At 40.5% G+C, this 17,950-nt stretch overlaps 1 protein-coding gene across 3 annotated transcripts in view; it reads left to right on the plus strand.

The window, feature by feature from the left end:
* Positions 1-8,770: 8,770 nt before the first annotated feature.
* Positions 8,771-17,950, plus strand: part of SEL1L2 (SEL1L2, ERAD E3 ligase adaptor subunit) — a 55,295-nt gene continuing 46,115 nt past the window's right edge. For 2 of the 3 annotated variants that reach the window (XM_027560276.1, XM_027560279.1), the window contains exons 1-2: positions 8,771-8,835; positions 13,173-13,335. In XM_027560276.1, the coding sequence (XP_027416077.1) occupies positions 8,786-8,835; positions 13,173-13,335 (213 nt within the window). In that variant the 5' untranslated portion in view covers positions 8,771-8,785. The remainder of the gene's footprint in view (positions 8,836-13,172; positions 13,336-17,950) is intronic. The other variant, XM_027560278.1, reaches the window with a different exon arrangement.

The raw sequence follows: 17,950 nt of genomic DNA on the forward strand, positions 1-17,950 counted from the left end.
CACATCTTCTTTATCTATTTGTCTATTGATGGCCACTTAGGTTGTCTACACATCTTGGCTATTGTGAATACAGAAGTGATGAATACACGGGGGCATATATCTTTTCAAGTTAGTGTTTTCATATTCTTTGGATAAATACCCAGGAGTAGAATTGCTGAATCACATAGTAGTCCTATTCTTAATTTTTTGAGGAAATTCCATACCTTTTTCCATAGTGTCTGCATCAATTTACATTCCCAACAGTATACAAGGGTTCCTTTTTCTTCACACCCTCACCAACATTTATTTCTTGCCATTTACCCAAAAGGGGAAAACAACCAAAGGTCAATAAATATACTTAACTTCACTTATAATTGCAAAAACAAATTCAATAGCAAAGAATAATTATTTCACACTGATTAGCAAAACTAAAAGATAACCCCATGAGTGATCCAGAATGTGAAGCAATAATAACTCTCATATATCACTGGTGAGAGTGAAGTTTGGTACAACCTCTTTGAACAGCAATGTGGTAATATTTAGTAAAGTTTAAGATGCATATATCCCACTCTGCACATGTACTTTTATTTTTTTAATTTAAATTTATTTATTTTAATTGAAGGCTTATTACTTTACAATATCATGTTGGTTTTGCCACACATCAACATGAATCTGCCACGGACATTACACGTGTTCCCCATCCTGAACCCCCTTCCCACCTCCCTCCCCGTACCATCCCTCTGGGTCATCCCAATACACCAGCCCCAAGCATCCTGTATCCTGCATCGAACCTGGACTGGCGATTCATTTCATATATGATATTATACATGTTTCAATGCCATTCTCCCAAATCATCCCACCCTCTCCTTCTCCCACAGAGTCCAAAAGACTGTTCTATACATCTGTGTCTCTTTTGCTGTCTCGCATACAGGGTTATCATTACCATCTTTCTAAATTCCATATATATGCATTAGTATACTGTATTGGTGTTTTTCTTTCTGACTTACTTCACTCTGAATAATAGGCTCCAGTTTCATCCACCTCATTAGACCTGATTCAAATGTATTCTTTTTAATGGCTGAGTAATGTGCTTTTAGATAAGTTCTCACACATCCGTAGAAGAAAATGTGCACAAGGATTTTCATTGCAGAATTAGTTTGGGTACCACACAAGTGGAAAAACCGAATGTTCATGGAAGGCCTAGGAGAAATAATGAAGGAATGAATAAATAAACTGGGCTTCGCTGATAGCTCAGTTGGTAAAGAATCCTCCTGCAATGCAGGAGACTGCGGTGCGATTCCTGGGTCTGGAAGATCCCCTGGAGAAGGGATAGACTACCTACTCCAGTATTCTGGCCTGGAGAATTCCATGGACTATATAGTCTATGGGGTTGCAAAAAGTCAGACACGAGCGACTTTCACTTTCATTTTCACTTTCATTCATATAAAGAATTTTGACCAGACAATTGGCACTGTTAAAATGAATGAATGATGCTTGCTTGAATCAAGATGAATAAATCTCAAACCGTGAAAAGCTTAGTTGCAAAAGTATATATAGTATGATGCTACTTATATATAGAAATAACATTGGGTACACATATGTAGTGAAAGAGCTACACAGTGGATTTTCCTAGTGGTACAGTACGCAAGAATCAGCATGACAATGCAGGGGACACAGGTTCGATCCCTGGTCCAGGAAGATTCCACACGCCACGGAGCGACTAAGCCTGTGTGCCACAGCTACTGAACCCAAGCTCTAGAGCCTGTGAGCCGCAACCGCCGAGCCCACCTGCTGCAACGCCTGAAGCCTGCGTACTCCAGGGCCCATCAGGCCACAACTACCGAGCCTGTGTGCTGCAGCTGTTGAAGTCTGCACGCCCGAGAGCCTGTGCTCCACAAAGAAAGCCACAGCAATGTAAAGCCCACACACCACAACTAAAGAGTAGCCTCTCTACAACTAGAGAAAGACTGCACAGCAACGGGAGACCCAGCGCAACCAAATAAATGAATGAAGAGCTACCCAGCAACTTCAGGAAAACACCCACCGCTGAAGAGGGAACAAGGGGCAGGTCTGTTGGGAGGAGGCTTGCCTGTATCTGTACATTGTTTCCTTACAACCGATACAGAAAACAAGTGAGACAAAATGTTACCATCCATTAAACTGTGTGTGTGAGATGGGGAGGGTGATAGTGAGGTATGTTTCATTTTCTGTACTTCTTTTGTATGTTTGAAATATTTCATGGTTATTTAAAATGAACAGAAATTAGCATCACTTGACATAAAAATAATCTAAGTATTCTAACCATCAAAATTTTACAGTTTGTGTGTGTACCACTTAAAATTATTTTATGGGGTGAGATAAAATTGGGAGAGTAGGATTGACATATATACAGTGCCATGTGCAAAAATAGCTAGCTAGTGGGAAGCCGCTGTATAGCACAGGGAGTTCAGCTCAGTGCTCTGTAATGACCTAGAGGGGTGAGATGGGGGTGGGGGTGGGAGGGACATTCAAAAGGGAGAGGATATACGTATACATACGTACTTCTGAACTTTGGTGTTGGAGAAGACTTGAGAATCCCCTGGACTGCAAGGAGATCCAACCAGTCCATCCTAAAGGAGATCAGTCCTGGGTGTTCATTGGAAGGACTGATACTGAAGCTGAAACTCCAATACTTTGGCCACCTGATGCAAAGTACTGACTCATTTGAAAAGACCCTAATGCTGGGAAAGACTGAAGGCGGGAGAAGGGGATTACAGCGGATGAGATGGCTGGACGGCATCACCGACTCAATGAACATGAGTTTGAGTGAACTCGGGAGTTGGTGATGGACAGGGAGGCCTGGCGTGCTGCAGTCCACGGGGTCGCAAAGAGTCAGACACGACTGAGCGACTGAAATGAACTGAACTGAACTGATAGGTGATTCACTTAGTTGTACAGCAGAAATTAACACAACATTGTAAAGCAACTATACTCCAATAAAAAATTATCCTACATACCCTTTGGGAATCAGTGACCTAAGGTGCTACAAATTATCATGTGCACCTAAGTGTCAACCCAGCCACTTCGAGCAGGCACTCTTATCCACCCCAGAGGACATGAATACAGCATGCCACTTTCTTTTCTTGCCCTTTCTGCTCCTACTCACTACTGAAGGTCTTTCCATTATCCAAGGCCTCCCATAAGCATTGTCTTCTTACATAATCATGTCCAAACCAACCAGACTGGGAATTATCATGTGTGTATAATGATGCTCTGAATCATCAAGACCTGGTTACATCACGCTCATTATCTTCTGTTGGGGAAGGTGGAGGAATATATTGTACCCTTTTTAGATGGATACATCAGAAAATAGTCAAAATAAAGAGAGATATGATTCATCTAATGGGGAAAATGATTTATATGAAACATATTTCTCAAGAATCAGGTAAATGAAGTATTACTTTAAAGAAACAACTATAAGATACTTTAAACAATTACAGTAAATTTATTTTTTTAATGTATTTTGGAACGTCTTTTCAAATTTTTCATCATTTGATAATAACTTTGTGTTTAACACATGATTCTGCATATTGTGTAGCTCTGAGAAGTAGTATAGGCTCTGTGCGTATACCAACTCATCTGTAAAATGACAGCCAATGAGAAAATTGCCTAGGACCCAAGTGGTTTATGAATATTAGCACCTATTATAACTATAACTATATATTATTTGATTATTCCTTTCTTTTATAATGCATGTCTTTCTGATAAATTAAGGATTTTAGATCATGAATTATATCTTTCTAAGTCAGGGTCTCTCTTATTTTAAGCTTTGCACAGTAGATATTTGAAAAGGATAAAAAATTTTTTTTTTACTTATAATTTGTCTACCGTTTCCAAGAAATACCAATGGAGGTATTTATGTCTGAGGACAATGATCTGGGGACAGACTGAATAAATTTGACTGTTGTAAATATCTGTGCTATATTCAAGAGGATTTGAGTTGATGGCATCTTTATCTGACTAAACTCTGCTGAGTCATTCTTTCTTAGGTGGAATATTATTTTTAGAAATGGATCATTACTCTCCCACCTTATCTGAGATTGTATCTTTCTAGCAGACATTAAGGGCAAATGTGAAGAGCTCTTCTGATGCATTATTTGGAAAATCAGAAACTGAAGTTGGTTTATATTAAATATAATTAAAATTAGATGCAGTGTCTGTGGAGGCAAGCTTTTCTGCAAAGATTTTCCCATTTTATCTTTCTGTATCATTTTAATGGTGAAAGCACCTGATTTTTAGTCAGATTAAAAGATATTCACCTCCTTTAACTCTCAATGTCAAGACATTCTTTTAACTCTCAGTGGTCCTTTATGTGATTCAAGAAGTAATAAAATTTGAGATTCAAACTAAGGAATTTAATATTCTTTTCCCTTTTATTTTTCTAGATCATTTAGATAATATTTATATACTTGAATTTAAATGTTAAAGTTTTAGATTTTCTGATGAAACATTTAAGAAAGTAATGCAGATTAAGGCAAGGGAAGGAGCTGAGCAAAGATAGAGCTTCAGACGTTTAGGATTTTGAAGAGCAAATTGCGCTAGAGGATTGTCCCCCTCCCACAGGCAAGGGAGCTGGGCTCTTGTACTTCCATATCCATCAGTCAGTGGCTAGAGGCCTCCAGCACCCTGCACGGTTAAGTATCCCTGTTGTAAGACCTTGCCTTACTTGCTAGACCTCCTGGATTCCAATCAACTTCATCCCTGTTTCTCCTCAGCCATTTACCAGCCACATGTAGAGCCATCGCACCAATAGAATTTCAAACTCAAAAGCAGCGATCTCTGATCAGAGCCAGCTTCCTGCCACTTCTTTTCCCTCTGTCTTTCTCCTAGCAATCCTGCCTTCACCTTCACAGTGCCCTGAGTTGCCTCCTCCCTTTCGTCCTTCACGTCTCTGTCCACTCTCCTCAGTATCACTGGCTGCCAGCTTTGACTGCCTGCCCAGCTATGACTTGCAAGCTCTCTGTCTTCATTTAAAACACACTGCCCAGTTATTTTGCACCAACTGTTTCCTCCAAATGGAGTACCAGTTTCATCTTCTTGGTCTGGCAAATTCCTACCTAACTTTGGAGAACTGTCTAAAGTGCCGTTTCATCTGTGAAGATTTCTTTCTTTCACTAGGCCAGAGTAAGGGACCTGAGGTGGGTGGGCATTTGCTGTTTGTGGGCTTCCCATCATCCATTTTACCCTTCTCACCATCCCAATTTCCTTTTGGGGAATTAGGTTTTCCCCAATGGATACATTCTTATAGGAATGTAATGAGATGCCTTGTCTTCCCTACTAGACCCATCAGACTCATCAGGGAGCTGGAACAGAGAGAGGAAGGTCTTAAAAGGATTCGATCCTCGTCCATCCCAGCGGGAGTGCTTGCCACTGTTTGCAAGGGTGCTTTGATTCCTGATCAACCCCATTGAATCTGTGAACCTCCTAATAAGTTCCTTTAGCTTAAGTCAATCAGATTGGGTTTCTGTGGCTCACAAACAAAGAAGGCTCCTGTATTCCCACAATGCCTTCTTATGTAGAGCCTACCACATGGCCTTGTAATTTTTGGTAAACATGTTTGTCTCTGCCAGGCTAAGATACAGTGTTCAGCATTGTGTCTAACACATGGTAAGAATCAATTCATACCAGTTAAATGAACAAGTAAATGTATGAATGGCAGAGAACAAGTTGTCTCCAACTTTACTCTTTCTTCTTACATCTGAAACAAGCAAGTGGGCCATTTTTCTTCTAAAGATTTGCTTCTAGTCATTATGAATGAGAGGATTCTGCATGAATTCCACAGTGACAAGTGACAGGAGTTAAGAAATAGACTTGATTAGAGAATTTTACAGTTGAAGTGTCAGCAGGAGGAGGCATAGATTCCTGTTTCCCCCATCATCTCAGAAAGGTGATCTGGGTCTAGAGATTGATGGTTACTCGGAAGGCCCACCAACTACACTGTACTTTGAGTACAGTAATGAGAACACAGCCTTGTCAGAGGTGGGCTACTTGGGCATCCAGTTGCCTAGGAAAGTCAGAGGCCCAGCATCTGGAAACCTTGGAGGCCCATGGGAAATCTCAGTCCTTCTTGCTTTTGGAGGGTAGCCACTGATCTGAGCTGAGTTTGGGTGCCTCCCTTCTTATGGGGAGAAGAGGCAGCTTGTTTTCCATGTGATACAGAGTTAGCATCAGTATTAGTTTGCCAGGGATACCATAACAAAATACCATAGGCAAAGTGGCTGAAGCAGCAGAAATGGATTTTCTCACAGTCCTGGAGGCTCAAAGTCCACAATCAAGGTGTTAACAGGTTCATTCTCAGGCTTCTTTCCTTAGCTTATAATGGGTCACATTCTCACTGTGTCCTTACATTGTCTCTTTTCTATGCCAGCGTGCTGCTGGTGTTTCTTCTGCTTAAACAGACATCTAGTCATATTGGATTAGGGCTCCACTCAAAGAGCCTCCTTCAATCACTTCTTTAAAGACCTTACCTCCAAATAAGGTTACATTCTGAGGTACTGGGGGATGAGACTTCAAAATACAAATTTTGGCGGTTACAATTCAGCCCATGACAGTCCCCAAATTAGATAGAAAATATTGATAATAAGACTGAAAAAGTAATAAAATGTCTAGAACTGTCTACAAATTATATCTCTGACAAACACTGAAGTACAAATTCGTCTAGTTGGAGCAAGTTCCACAGTTGCTGCTGCCTTAAATACTACTCTGGCACACCCACTCACCCTTTATCCCTGAGGCTCATCCCCAGCACTTCTCAGTCACTAAAGAGCTCCTGTCAGGACAAAGCAACAGGCATCCACTAGACGGCTGTTCAGAGGACCCCAGAAGAATCAAAGTCCTTTACAACAACTTCAGGGTTGTCTTCTCAAATCCTCAAATCATTTCCTGACTGTACTTTACCCAAATTTGGAAACATGGTGTTGGAGAAGACTCTTGAGAATCCCTTGGACTGCAAGGAGATCCAACCAGTCCATTCTAAAGGAGATCAGTCCTGGGTGTTCTTTAGAAGGAATGATGCTAAAGCTGAAACTCCAGTACTTTGGCCACCTCATGCGAAGAGTTGACTCATTGGAAAAGACTCTGATGCTGGGAGGGATTGGAAGCAGGAGGAGAAGGGGACGCCAGAAGATGAGATGGCTGGATGGCATCACTGACTCAATGGACATGAGTCTGAGTGAACTCCAGGAGATGGTGATGGACAGGGAGGTCTGGAGTGCTGCGATTCATGGGGTCGCAAAGAGTCAGACATGACTGAGCGACTGAACTGAACTGAACTAAACTGAACCCATACAAAGTGTTATTAAGATAACTTTACTGGTAATGAAGCCCTCTTATAGTACATAAAACTTGTATTTTAATACATTTGTAAAGCCCAAAATAAAATTACATATAAAGGTAAAAACCATGGATAGAAATCTATAGTGGTAAATCATTTCTCATATGTATATGGATGTATAGACAACCTTTCAAAATTTATTCTCCCACTTTGAAAGCATCTTAATAGGACCGATTGCCATTCCAAACACAGGTTAATATGTTTTTCCCATTATTTTTCCTCTTTAACTGTTAAGTATAGATAACCTATAACTCAAAGCAGAAATTAGACACTAAATGTGTCTGGTGTTACTAAATTGACTGGATAACTTTAAGCATTCAAAAATAATTGTAAACTGGATTGTAAATTGTAATTTTTTTTTTTTAATTTACAAAATAAAGTGAGCAGTTCTGGTAGCTTATCAGGAGGAAGAAAAACAAGAACCACTTAAAAAAAATTTTGTGGTCTTGTTAATGAGGCATCAAATCCCAGAATGCCTCTCCTTTAAAATGGCTTCACATGTGGCTCACCTAATCAGAGGTTTCAGTGAGTGTCATAATGGACTTCAAGAGGCACCGTGATGCTATGGAGGGGTGTGTGTGTGTGTGTGTGTGTGTGTATGTATTGGGGTGGGGACTCTAAGGCAGACTTTCCTTCTAAACAGCTTTCCCCATCTGTAAACTGGTGATATGCTTTGAAAATTGTGAATTGTTATATAAATGTTTTAGAAGTATTTTTATTGTAGCTGGTAAAATTATGTTTCTTGTTTTCCTTAAATACTATAAAATTTTACTCTGAGGTATCATCCCACAAGGTAAATTATTACTGATCCCCTCCTTTGCGCCTTCTTCAAGGTCCTAGGCATGTTCTGGCATACCTACCCTGCCCGCTTATTCCTGACACTCATCCCCAACAGTTCTCAGTCAGGCTAGAAAGGTCTTAGAAAGACTCTGGGGAGGATGAGGGAGCGTCTCTCCTCCAATCCTGAGTACACACTGCCCATGATATCTTCTGGTTCAGACAAGAGATCTGAGCACTAAAAAAGCCAGGTATCTAAGATCCAGATAGCAGGGTACACCAAGCCACCCCTTCCTTAGAAAACCTTGCTTCCTGTCTTCTGCTTGCAGGACTTTGCGCCCCTTTTTTCAGACTGGAAACATCTGTCTCCCTCCTATCATCAGAAACATCCATCTCTCTCCTCCATCCTCCCAGACCCTTTCACAAAAGAGAGGAAGAGAATACTTTCATAGACAGCTTCTACCATCTAGCCAAAGGTAGGGTGATCTTGAAATGCAGAGGCTAAAAAATAAGGAGAGCGAACCCCAAAATAATATGCCAGCACATTATTTTTAAAATGTAAAACACAAAATAATGTTATTTTTCTGTGTTCGTCCATATACAGTAAAAAAACAAGCAAAGAACAATTTCACGGATGAAGGAGACCAGCTTTTTAATATGGGCATCCAGATCCTCCAGCAGTCTAAAAGCCAGAAACAAAAAGCAGAGTAAGTCCACCCAGCACTCAAGCCAATTTCAATTTCCAGGTTGAGAAAGGAGAGCAATCCAAAATCTAATTTGTCATTAAAAGCTTATTGGTATAACAAATAAGCTTATTTGCCTATAAACTTTTGTTTTTAAAAGGATCAAACGGTGTTTAAAGAATCCTACAAATTATCAGCCTAAACACATGGCAGACCTTATGTATGAAACCGCAGTCCCTACACATCAAGTGAAACGCAGAATAAAGGCACTGATCTAAGCGTTCAAGCAAAAATATTGTTTTGGCTTTAATTGACTCAAGTGAAACAAAATACGTACTATTTGAAAAAAATATGTATTGTTTGAACTAGAGTAGTTGTTGTTTTAGAATGCTTTATGCTGCCTAACAGCGTGTGTGCCTCGCTTTATGGTTTCCAGAACACTTTCATGTATGTGATGCCATTTTATCCCCAGAAAAGAATTATGAGTTAGAAGAGTTCCATTTTTACCCCCTTTAAAACTTTGGAAATAGAGATGCAAGGATGATAAATGGAGGTGAAGACAAATACACAGCTGGGAGGTGACCAAGCAGAGAACACATGGTCTCACGCCACGTCCACTGTTTCTCGTTTCACTTGCCTGCTCTGTCTAAATGGGAGGCAGAACTATCTTTCCCCCGCTGTCCCCAGGAGAGGGGACAACCTGAAGTCCTATCAAGTCTCTAGTGACAACCTTGAAATCGAACTCTGGCTCTACCGTTTCCTGGCTGTGGGACAGAGAAAGTTACTTAACAACTTTGTGCCCTGGATAATGCAGTCTAGCTCTTAGAACCATGTCCAACACTCGGTAATAAAGAGATAAGTGTTTGTTATTTTTATTTCTGGTCCTTTAACTGGTAAATGGAAGGCGTGGAAGAGAAGTCAAGTGTGTCTTGAACCTTAATAGAAGGAATAAACTCTGAACCTCCAACAATCCTGTTTCTTTTGTTTTCACAGATTAGGCATACCAGCCCTATGGGATGCTTCCCAGAGCTGTGGTAGCCAGACTGAGGAAGGGCAGCTGCACAGTCCATGAATTCTTCCCTAAAGCTCAAAGCCTTTGAGACGAGGGTGGGGGGATTAAGTATGAACCTGGTTATCACAACATCAAAACGTCCATTTTTCAAGCTCCTTCTTCGTGTGACTTGTTGTGGGATATTCTTCATTGTTCACAATGATATTGTAAAACATAAATTATTATCCCCAAATTATGAAGGAGGAAATAGAAGGTCAAAAAGATTTTGATTTTTCCAAAGTGACAAGAAAAAGGAAGTAAGGGATTTGGTCCTCTCTCTAGGGAAAGTTAAATTAGAAGTACTTAATAAGAGCAAAAGAAACCATCCTCAGCAAAAACTCAAGCCTCATGCTAAGTATCTCTGGGGACTGTCATGATGAGGATGGAGTTAAACCAAGCCCCAAAAATACAATCCAGCCTTAGAGGGAAGTCAGCTCATTTGGGTGCCACTGAACAGATGAGTAAGAAGGACAGGGAATCCTGAGCCCAGCCTAGCAGGATGAGAGAACAGTGGTATTCTGGGAAGGGCTTGTCCCTGAGATTCAACCTAGACAGGTGAACCCAAGATGAGGGGCCCCATTAAGTCCAAGGGACTCCTAGATTCAGCCTGATGGGACAACATCACTCTTAGAAGGCTCTGCTTAACCTTGATAGGTGCCTTCCTTTATTGACCGAAGGGGATGGGGAGAAAACCCAGCCCTTCATTGCAGGGCTGTCCAGCAGTGCAGGAACCTTCATGCCTACACGGTGTCACTTAATCTCAGGTTACTCTTTCCCAACCTATCCTGCTCCAATCCTTGCCCAAGAATCCCAGAAGAACAGCTTATGTGTGCAGCAGCACAGATACGTAAGAGGGTACATAAACCTGAGTCTGCTGACCCTCCTAGGTTGGCAGCAGTGGAGAACCGAAACCAAACCTCTTCACAACCAGAGACCCCAGGAGTTTGTGGGCAAGATGTGTGAAACTCCTTCAGTGTTCAGGATTGTCTGCTTTACAGCCAACTTAGCCATCTCTAAGATTCTGGTCAGGGAAGAGAAGAGGCTATACCCCCAGACCAAAGGGGAGTCATTTTGCTTCTCTTCATCCTCTGCCCTGCCCGCTCCTTGCCTCACCGCTCCTCACTGAGGGTAGCATAAGTCACAGGGGCTACTAGTCCTTTTGCCTCATCCACACCCACATCTTGGTCTAATTCATTTGTTCTGTCTCTTCACATGTATGCGAGGAAAATTGTTGAACAAGCTAGTGGTTTTAGAAGTACAAATGTTAAACAAGCATATGTCAGGGAAACAAACTTGTCTGAAAGAGTCGAGAAGCCTCTATGATATCCAAGGTTAACTGTCATTAAGACTTACTCATCAGCGAGGAAGGTTTGGAGATAAGCTTCTGATATGTCCTAGAGATGCACTTAGCCTCCCCTTTCCCCAGGACCCACCCGAGCATCCAACACCAAATCCTCTAGAGACAATCCAGACACCTAACGGAACTTTCTTTTGTGGACCTACCCCTCCTTCCCAGTTTCTCCTACTTTTTCCCTCTTGGGGATTACAGTCCAGATCTTAATCCCACCTAATTTGCCATGACTTTTTTTTCTACCCAGGGTCCAGCTTCTGGTATTCCATGTATCAGCTTGGACTGCCCTGATAGGGGACAGAGGTACCCCCTCCTCCCTCAGACTCAAAGCCACCTAGAGGGATTGGTTTTGCAAATGTTTGCTGTCTCTTGGGACCAGCAACTACATGTACTCCTGGCCGCTGCAGCCCATCTCAGGTTTCTCTGCTCTGGACCATGTTGGTGCGCTTCTCGTCCCAGCAGACCATGTTGTTGCAGCAACAAGCCATGTGACAGAAGAGCGCCTGGGAATCTATACTTGGTGCCATGCCTGTCCCGTGATGCCAGACCCATGCATTCACTGACCTTTGAAACCTTCTCTCTTATTATTTGCTTTTTGGCCCCCAGAACTTCCACTTGATTTGACCACAGCTATTTTTTTTGCTAGATCTCCTGGCTTCTTTTGGTTCCGCTGGGATCTACTCTCTGTTTACCATCCAGGAGCCTAATGCTTACCTGGATATCTCTTTCTTGGCCCTTCTGGCCTATTCTATTCGGCTCCAGCCTGTGACCATGAGGAACTTATTTTAACATCAGCATGGGTAGGGGTGTATAAAGCTGAATCTTCTAATCCTCCTGAATTGGTAGCTATGGTAGATTTGTGTGTTTATTCCTATATTTGGGTCAAGGTCACAGGCAGAGGTTAATGCTTTGTGATCTTACTGCTACCAAAGGGGAAGTGTTAAGAATAAAAATAAGTCCTCAGAGCACTCTCTGTCTCCAACACAAGTTTTGACCTTGTAAGGCTCTCCATCACTACTTGTTTCACAGATCAGGTCTGGGTGACTTCTGACCAGGACTCATAAAATGTACTGCGAGACAATCCTCTGGTGTCTATATTTGTAATCACTAACGTTATGTGATTTACCCACAAATTATAGGAGAACAATTACCATGTCATAAAACTTTCTATGCAATAGTCTTAATAATAATTATAGCTGAATTTATTGAGGGTGTACTCTATATCAGGCAGTTATGCCAAGAACTTCACATGGATTATCTCACTGAATCTTCCCAGCAGCCCCATGAAGTAGATGCTATTATTATCCAATTTTATAGATGACAGTGGCACAGAGAAGTTAAGTAACTTGCCTGAAGCTCTCAAACTAATTAATGGTAGATTTTAACCCAGTCAGTCAGACTCTAGAGCCCTAAAAATCATTACGGTTTTGTTTGGTTATTGTTTTTCCACAGAGTCTGGTTGTGCTAAAGAACATGCTCTGCTTCAGAAAATTATTTTGGAATGTAAAGGGACAGTTGTTCTCATGATAGTAACTTCTTAGGTGTGACGTTGCAGTTTTGATTTCTTAAAACTGATTTTAATTATATTGTTCAGAGTTCATTGTATAAATCAAATACTCATAAGTAATGGGATTTACTGTGGGAAGGTTTACTATTTTAGGACAAATGCCCCAGCTTTTCACTCCACTTGGTCTATTAGCTTGAAGCATGAATGATATAGCTTAAATATTTCTCCTTTTCAGCAGCTTCATTATTTGTCAGATATATTTGAAATGATACTCTTAGACTGACTTAGGGCTGAAAAAAATCTTCTGGTCTAGAGATGTAATGGACGATATAGTTAAACTGTAGTGTTAATAGCAATGTCAACTGGGTCCTTCTTGTTAGAAGCAGAATGAAGGAGGAGCATAAATTTTCATTTTTGACACTCACACTTCTAACTTCATATTCTTGAAACAGAGCCTACATATTCTTTGCCAAAGCAGCTGATATGGGAAACTTGAAAGCTATGGAGAAAATGGCTGATGCTTTGCTATTTGGAAATTTTGGCATGCAAAACATCACAGCAGCTATCCAATTATATGAGTCCTTGGCTAAGGAAGGATCATATAAAGCCCAAAACGTGAGTTTTGAGAGAAAATTAAATCTTAAATAGCTACCTCCTGAAATAACTATAGACAAATAACATGTGAGAGGAGTTGAGCCTCTGTTGCACAAGCCCAGGCCTAGGCAAATTACTGTAATGCCCTAAATGTTCCATCAGGACACAAGGCAGGAGCCTGGGAAAGTCCTTTTAGCTCTGGAGTGACTTTTAGGAATGGAACAGAGCTGCTCTCTAATCCCCCTTCCCCTCTTCCACGTCCACGTGTGTGTTTTAAAATAATGTGAGAACTCCAAGCCCCTAACATAGTTAAATTTTATTAAAAAAATACACTGTATTTACCTATGCAAAGAAATATGGAACTAAATCTATTTCTTTAGGATGATGTTTGCCTGGTTTTCACCTGGTTTAAATATTTTACAAGCTATATAAATTTGCTTTTCTATTTTAATGTGTGTTTCATTTTATGGGGCTTTCTTGGTAGCTCAGCAGTAAAGAATCTGCCTGCAGTGCAGGAGACACAGGTTTGATCCCTGGGTCGGGAAGAGCCTCTGGAGAAGGAAGCAACCCACCCCAATATTCTTGGCCTGGGAAATCCTGGAGACAGAAGGGCTTGGTGGGCTACAGTCCGTGGGGTCACAAAAGTAGGACATGACTTAGTGACCAACCAACCAACCAACATTTCATTCTATTCCCAGAATAACATAAGCATTTCATAGAAAATCTGGAAAACCATGAAAACAAACAAAAGCAAGCCTCTCGTAAGCCAACCACCCTGACTCCACTACTTGTCAGGACCGCTTTGCATTTCTGTTTGGCTTCTTTCTCTTTTACAGCGTCATCATGACAGAGCAAGTGCATACACTGTTTTATTTCTGGCTACTTGTACTTAGTGTGGTAGCAAAAGTATGTTTTCATGTCCTTGGTCTTCTTGATGAAAACATTTCTTCCTGATTACAAAATAAATTTATGCTGATTACAATTAAAAAAAAAAAAAACGCCTGTGAATTCAGAAAGTTTGAGGAAGAGAGTAAAAATTACCTAAAAGCTTTCTTCCCAGAGATCATTTTTTTTTCCATCCAGTAAACATGGAAGCTAAGCTTTGGAATCAGACAGATTCAACTTCAAATCCACTCTACCACTTTCTACTTAACAAAACGCTTTCCCCTTCTGCCTGCGAATTTGACCTTTGGTTCACCCTCTACTTCTGTTTCCCTGGTGATGTGATAGGAATAAAATGTTCTGTTTCCAGGTAGTATTACTTATCGTTGAAATGACCTCTGCTTGGTAAACAACCTTGGGAGAAACTCTCACGAACTATATGTACAGGGATCCTGGGCAGGATGGGCTGACTGTGCCTACGGAGTGGTTACACAGGGAATGAGGCTTTTGTGTCAGGGTGGCTGCCAAACCCCCGGTGTAGATCTCATCTCCTTGAGTCTGGTCTGTCATCTGAGGCTCTAAAGATGAGGGCTGCTGGAGGACGGTGTGACCAAATACAAGGACTCCTACCAAAAAGAGGCTGATGCTGCCCTCTGGCAAACTCTGGTTCCTATGCTACATCCACCTGAGCAGACTGACAGGTGTAGCCTCTTGTGAGTCTGTGCATTCATTTGAACCAGAAGTTGAACCAGAGGAACTCTGATGGGTGGGGCAACCTCCCTAATTTTCATCTGTAGAGTTAGGATAATGATAAAACACTGGGTATTGTATTTATTTGGTTCACTACTGTATCTCTCAAAGTACAGTGCAGTGCCTGGGACAGAAAAAAATATAGCTGAATAGTGAATTAATTCATGATGAATGAATCAACAAAGTTGTGAGGATTAAAATAGTGTGTGAAGGCACTTATTTCCATACCTGGAACTTTATAATCATTCACCAGAAAAATATATATATATTATTACTCTATTATCCTTCTACAATTTTTTCTATAACTTTGTAGAATGTTTTTTACAAAAATGAGACATACTTTCATTACTATTTCCTCATCAGCTCTTGATTCACTTAATAATATATCATATTGGGTTGGCCAGAAAGTTCATTTGGGTTTTTCCATAAGCTCTTATGAACAGACTTTTTGGCCAACCCGAACATATCTCTTTCCCTGTGAATATATCCCATATTTGGTTAATCCAAAATATAAAGTTCCAAAACAGACCAAATGTTATCATCATGTCCACCACTACAAATAATATTACCTCATCCCTAAGTAATGAACTAGTGAACATGTGCTTTGTCAGTGGGTATATTAAGTCAACAGTTGTTTCTTGGACATTTACTATGTGCCACACACAATCTTATTGATGGGAAGAAAAAATTAATAGGTCAAAGTCCTTATGGGCCAATGTTAAATATAAACAAATAATTGCAGCCCAGTTTAGGTGGACTAGAGTTAAGGTATAAAGTGCTTTAGGCACAGAAAAGTGTCTGACTGGCTTTGCCTGGGGCGGGTAGAAAAGGCTTCAGGGATAAAGGAATATTTACACTCAGTCTAGAATACTGGATATAGGCAACATGAAGGATTTGTCTGAACTTGAATGATGTATTTGATGCAAGGTCAAAACACTACTCCCAGAAAAGAAATCCCAAATTAACATAATGGGTACATTAAACATATGGACTGAGAGCTGCCGTCAGTTTTACTCCACATACTCTAGGTAGCATGGTTCTGTGGCATGGACCACAGACAAGAAGGCAAGAAAACAAAATGTGGATGAGGACAAATGTTCCACCTGAAAGGCCAACATTAACCTGATACGCAAAATTCAGCCACACGGTTTGTTGAAGTGCTGCGATACTGATGGGAAAAAGTCTCTGTCCCAAGCTCCTCCTGTGCTCTCCCTGACAACCTAAACACCCTTATTCTTCTCTCGGACCCCCCTTCCTCACTTTAGCTCCCCATGATTTTGAGCCAAAGTGTTATCTGGATGGGCAGGGAGCCTAGAGGACCCTGGTCCAGGGCTACAGCTGGATTCTATTCTAATGGATGCTGGATTCTAGTCTGGAATTTTAACTTTTATCCCAGTCATCACTACAGGAAAATCTACGTCCAACAGCAAGTCCTTGTGCAGTTGATTTATCTCCTTGTACAAAGCACGGTTAAAAATATTCTGTGGTACAAACATTGCTTTGTTCGATGACTGGTTTCTGGGACCAGGCTGGCCACATGCCATATTGATCACAGTTCTCTAACAGGACTGGCCAGGTGACCACCTTTCCTCTCGAGCTGTTTGTGCCAGGTTGATATAGGAAACGTTGCTGGGAACTGTGGGGACAATGCAGCAACAGAAATGTGGCTGAGGAAGCTGAACTGTGTACTGAGAATGACAGGGAAGGACAGTGAGAGGGACAGAGGTAATGAGAGAGCGGAGACACCTGTCTCTGGGGGAGAGGTCAGGGCAGCTGGAAATGCTGAAGGGGGATAGATGGGAGAAGCCAGGCACCAGCGGGCTCATGGAGCCCTGGTTTAACAAAGAAAGCGAGAAAGATGTGAATTCAGATTATAAAGTGGCATTGAGGGCATAGGGGGAGAAAGGCAGCTTCAGGCTATGTGTGAAAGGGAAGCTGATGGAGGGAAAGAGGCATAATTCTTTCTTTTCATGCACCTTGAATGGTTTATCTGACAAAAATCCAAACAAACCAAAAGAAATCCCAATAAGGGCAATAGAAGCAATTAAGATTGTGAACAGAGTTCATTGAATTGATTTTCAAGAAAACTGTACCTTCTGAATAAAACTATTCATGAATTAGACTTCATGAAAATGGTGAAAACTGAAGAAAGAGCAAGCAAAAATAAAAATAGAGAATATCTTATAAGATACTACACTATACCAGCTAGAGGTAGTTATGTATTTTTTTATTTCTCTGATTCTCATTTAGGAAGCAGAAATTCAGAATTAGAAAGGCTCACTCTTTTCTTAATATTGATGAACCATTTTAATAGGAAAATTTGTTAATTTGCCGAACAAGAAGGTAGAGCCTAAACCTTATTTGCTTTAAGAATCAAGAAATGGATCATTCACATTATCACCTTAAAATTAATTGAATCATGGTAATGATTATTAGCACTGTGCTACAACTGAAAAAAAAATCATTTTAGTATCAAGTAATCATGTTGATAATTCTAGGATTACCTGTGTAGAGCATTTCTTTTTGATGTAAAAAAATCATTTTAGTATCAAGTAATCATGTTGATAATTCTAGGATTACCTGTGTAGAGCATTTCTTTTTGATGTAAATCATCTTTTTGTATTAAGGGTACAAAAAGAAACTGAGTTTTTCATCAGGGTTGATTCACATTTTTGTTCGGCTTGCAATTTAATCTAAAAAGAATGACCACAGATGCTTTCAAGACTCGTAAAATAATTACAATAATTAAATGCTTGATCTTTTTTCTCTTTTAATTTCTTATATAAAAAGTAAAAGGAGGAATATTTAATTTTTAAACTGTTAATATGGAACCTGAGTAATTTACTTTGAAATTGATTAAAATATCCTCTACACTTAACTCTTTAAATTTGAATCCCAGCTACTATAACACAGCACAGTGGTTGAGTTCAGAGTCTTACAAACAAATCTAATTTGCAGAGTTTGACCTTTTAAAACCACCATTGATGTCATCACTATGGCATAG

The sequence above is a fragment of the Bos indicus x Bos taurus genome, chromosome 13 (genome assembly GCF_003369695.1).
Source record: "Bos indicus x Bos taurus breed Angus x Brahman F1 hybrid chromosome 13, Bos_hybrid_MaternalHap_v2.0, whole genome shotgun sequence".
NCBI classification, from domain to species: domain Eukaryota; kingdom Metazoa; phylum Chordata; class Mammalia; order Artiodactyla; family Bovidae; genus Bos; species Bos indicus x Bos taurus.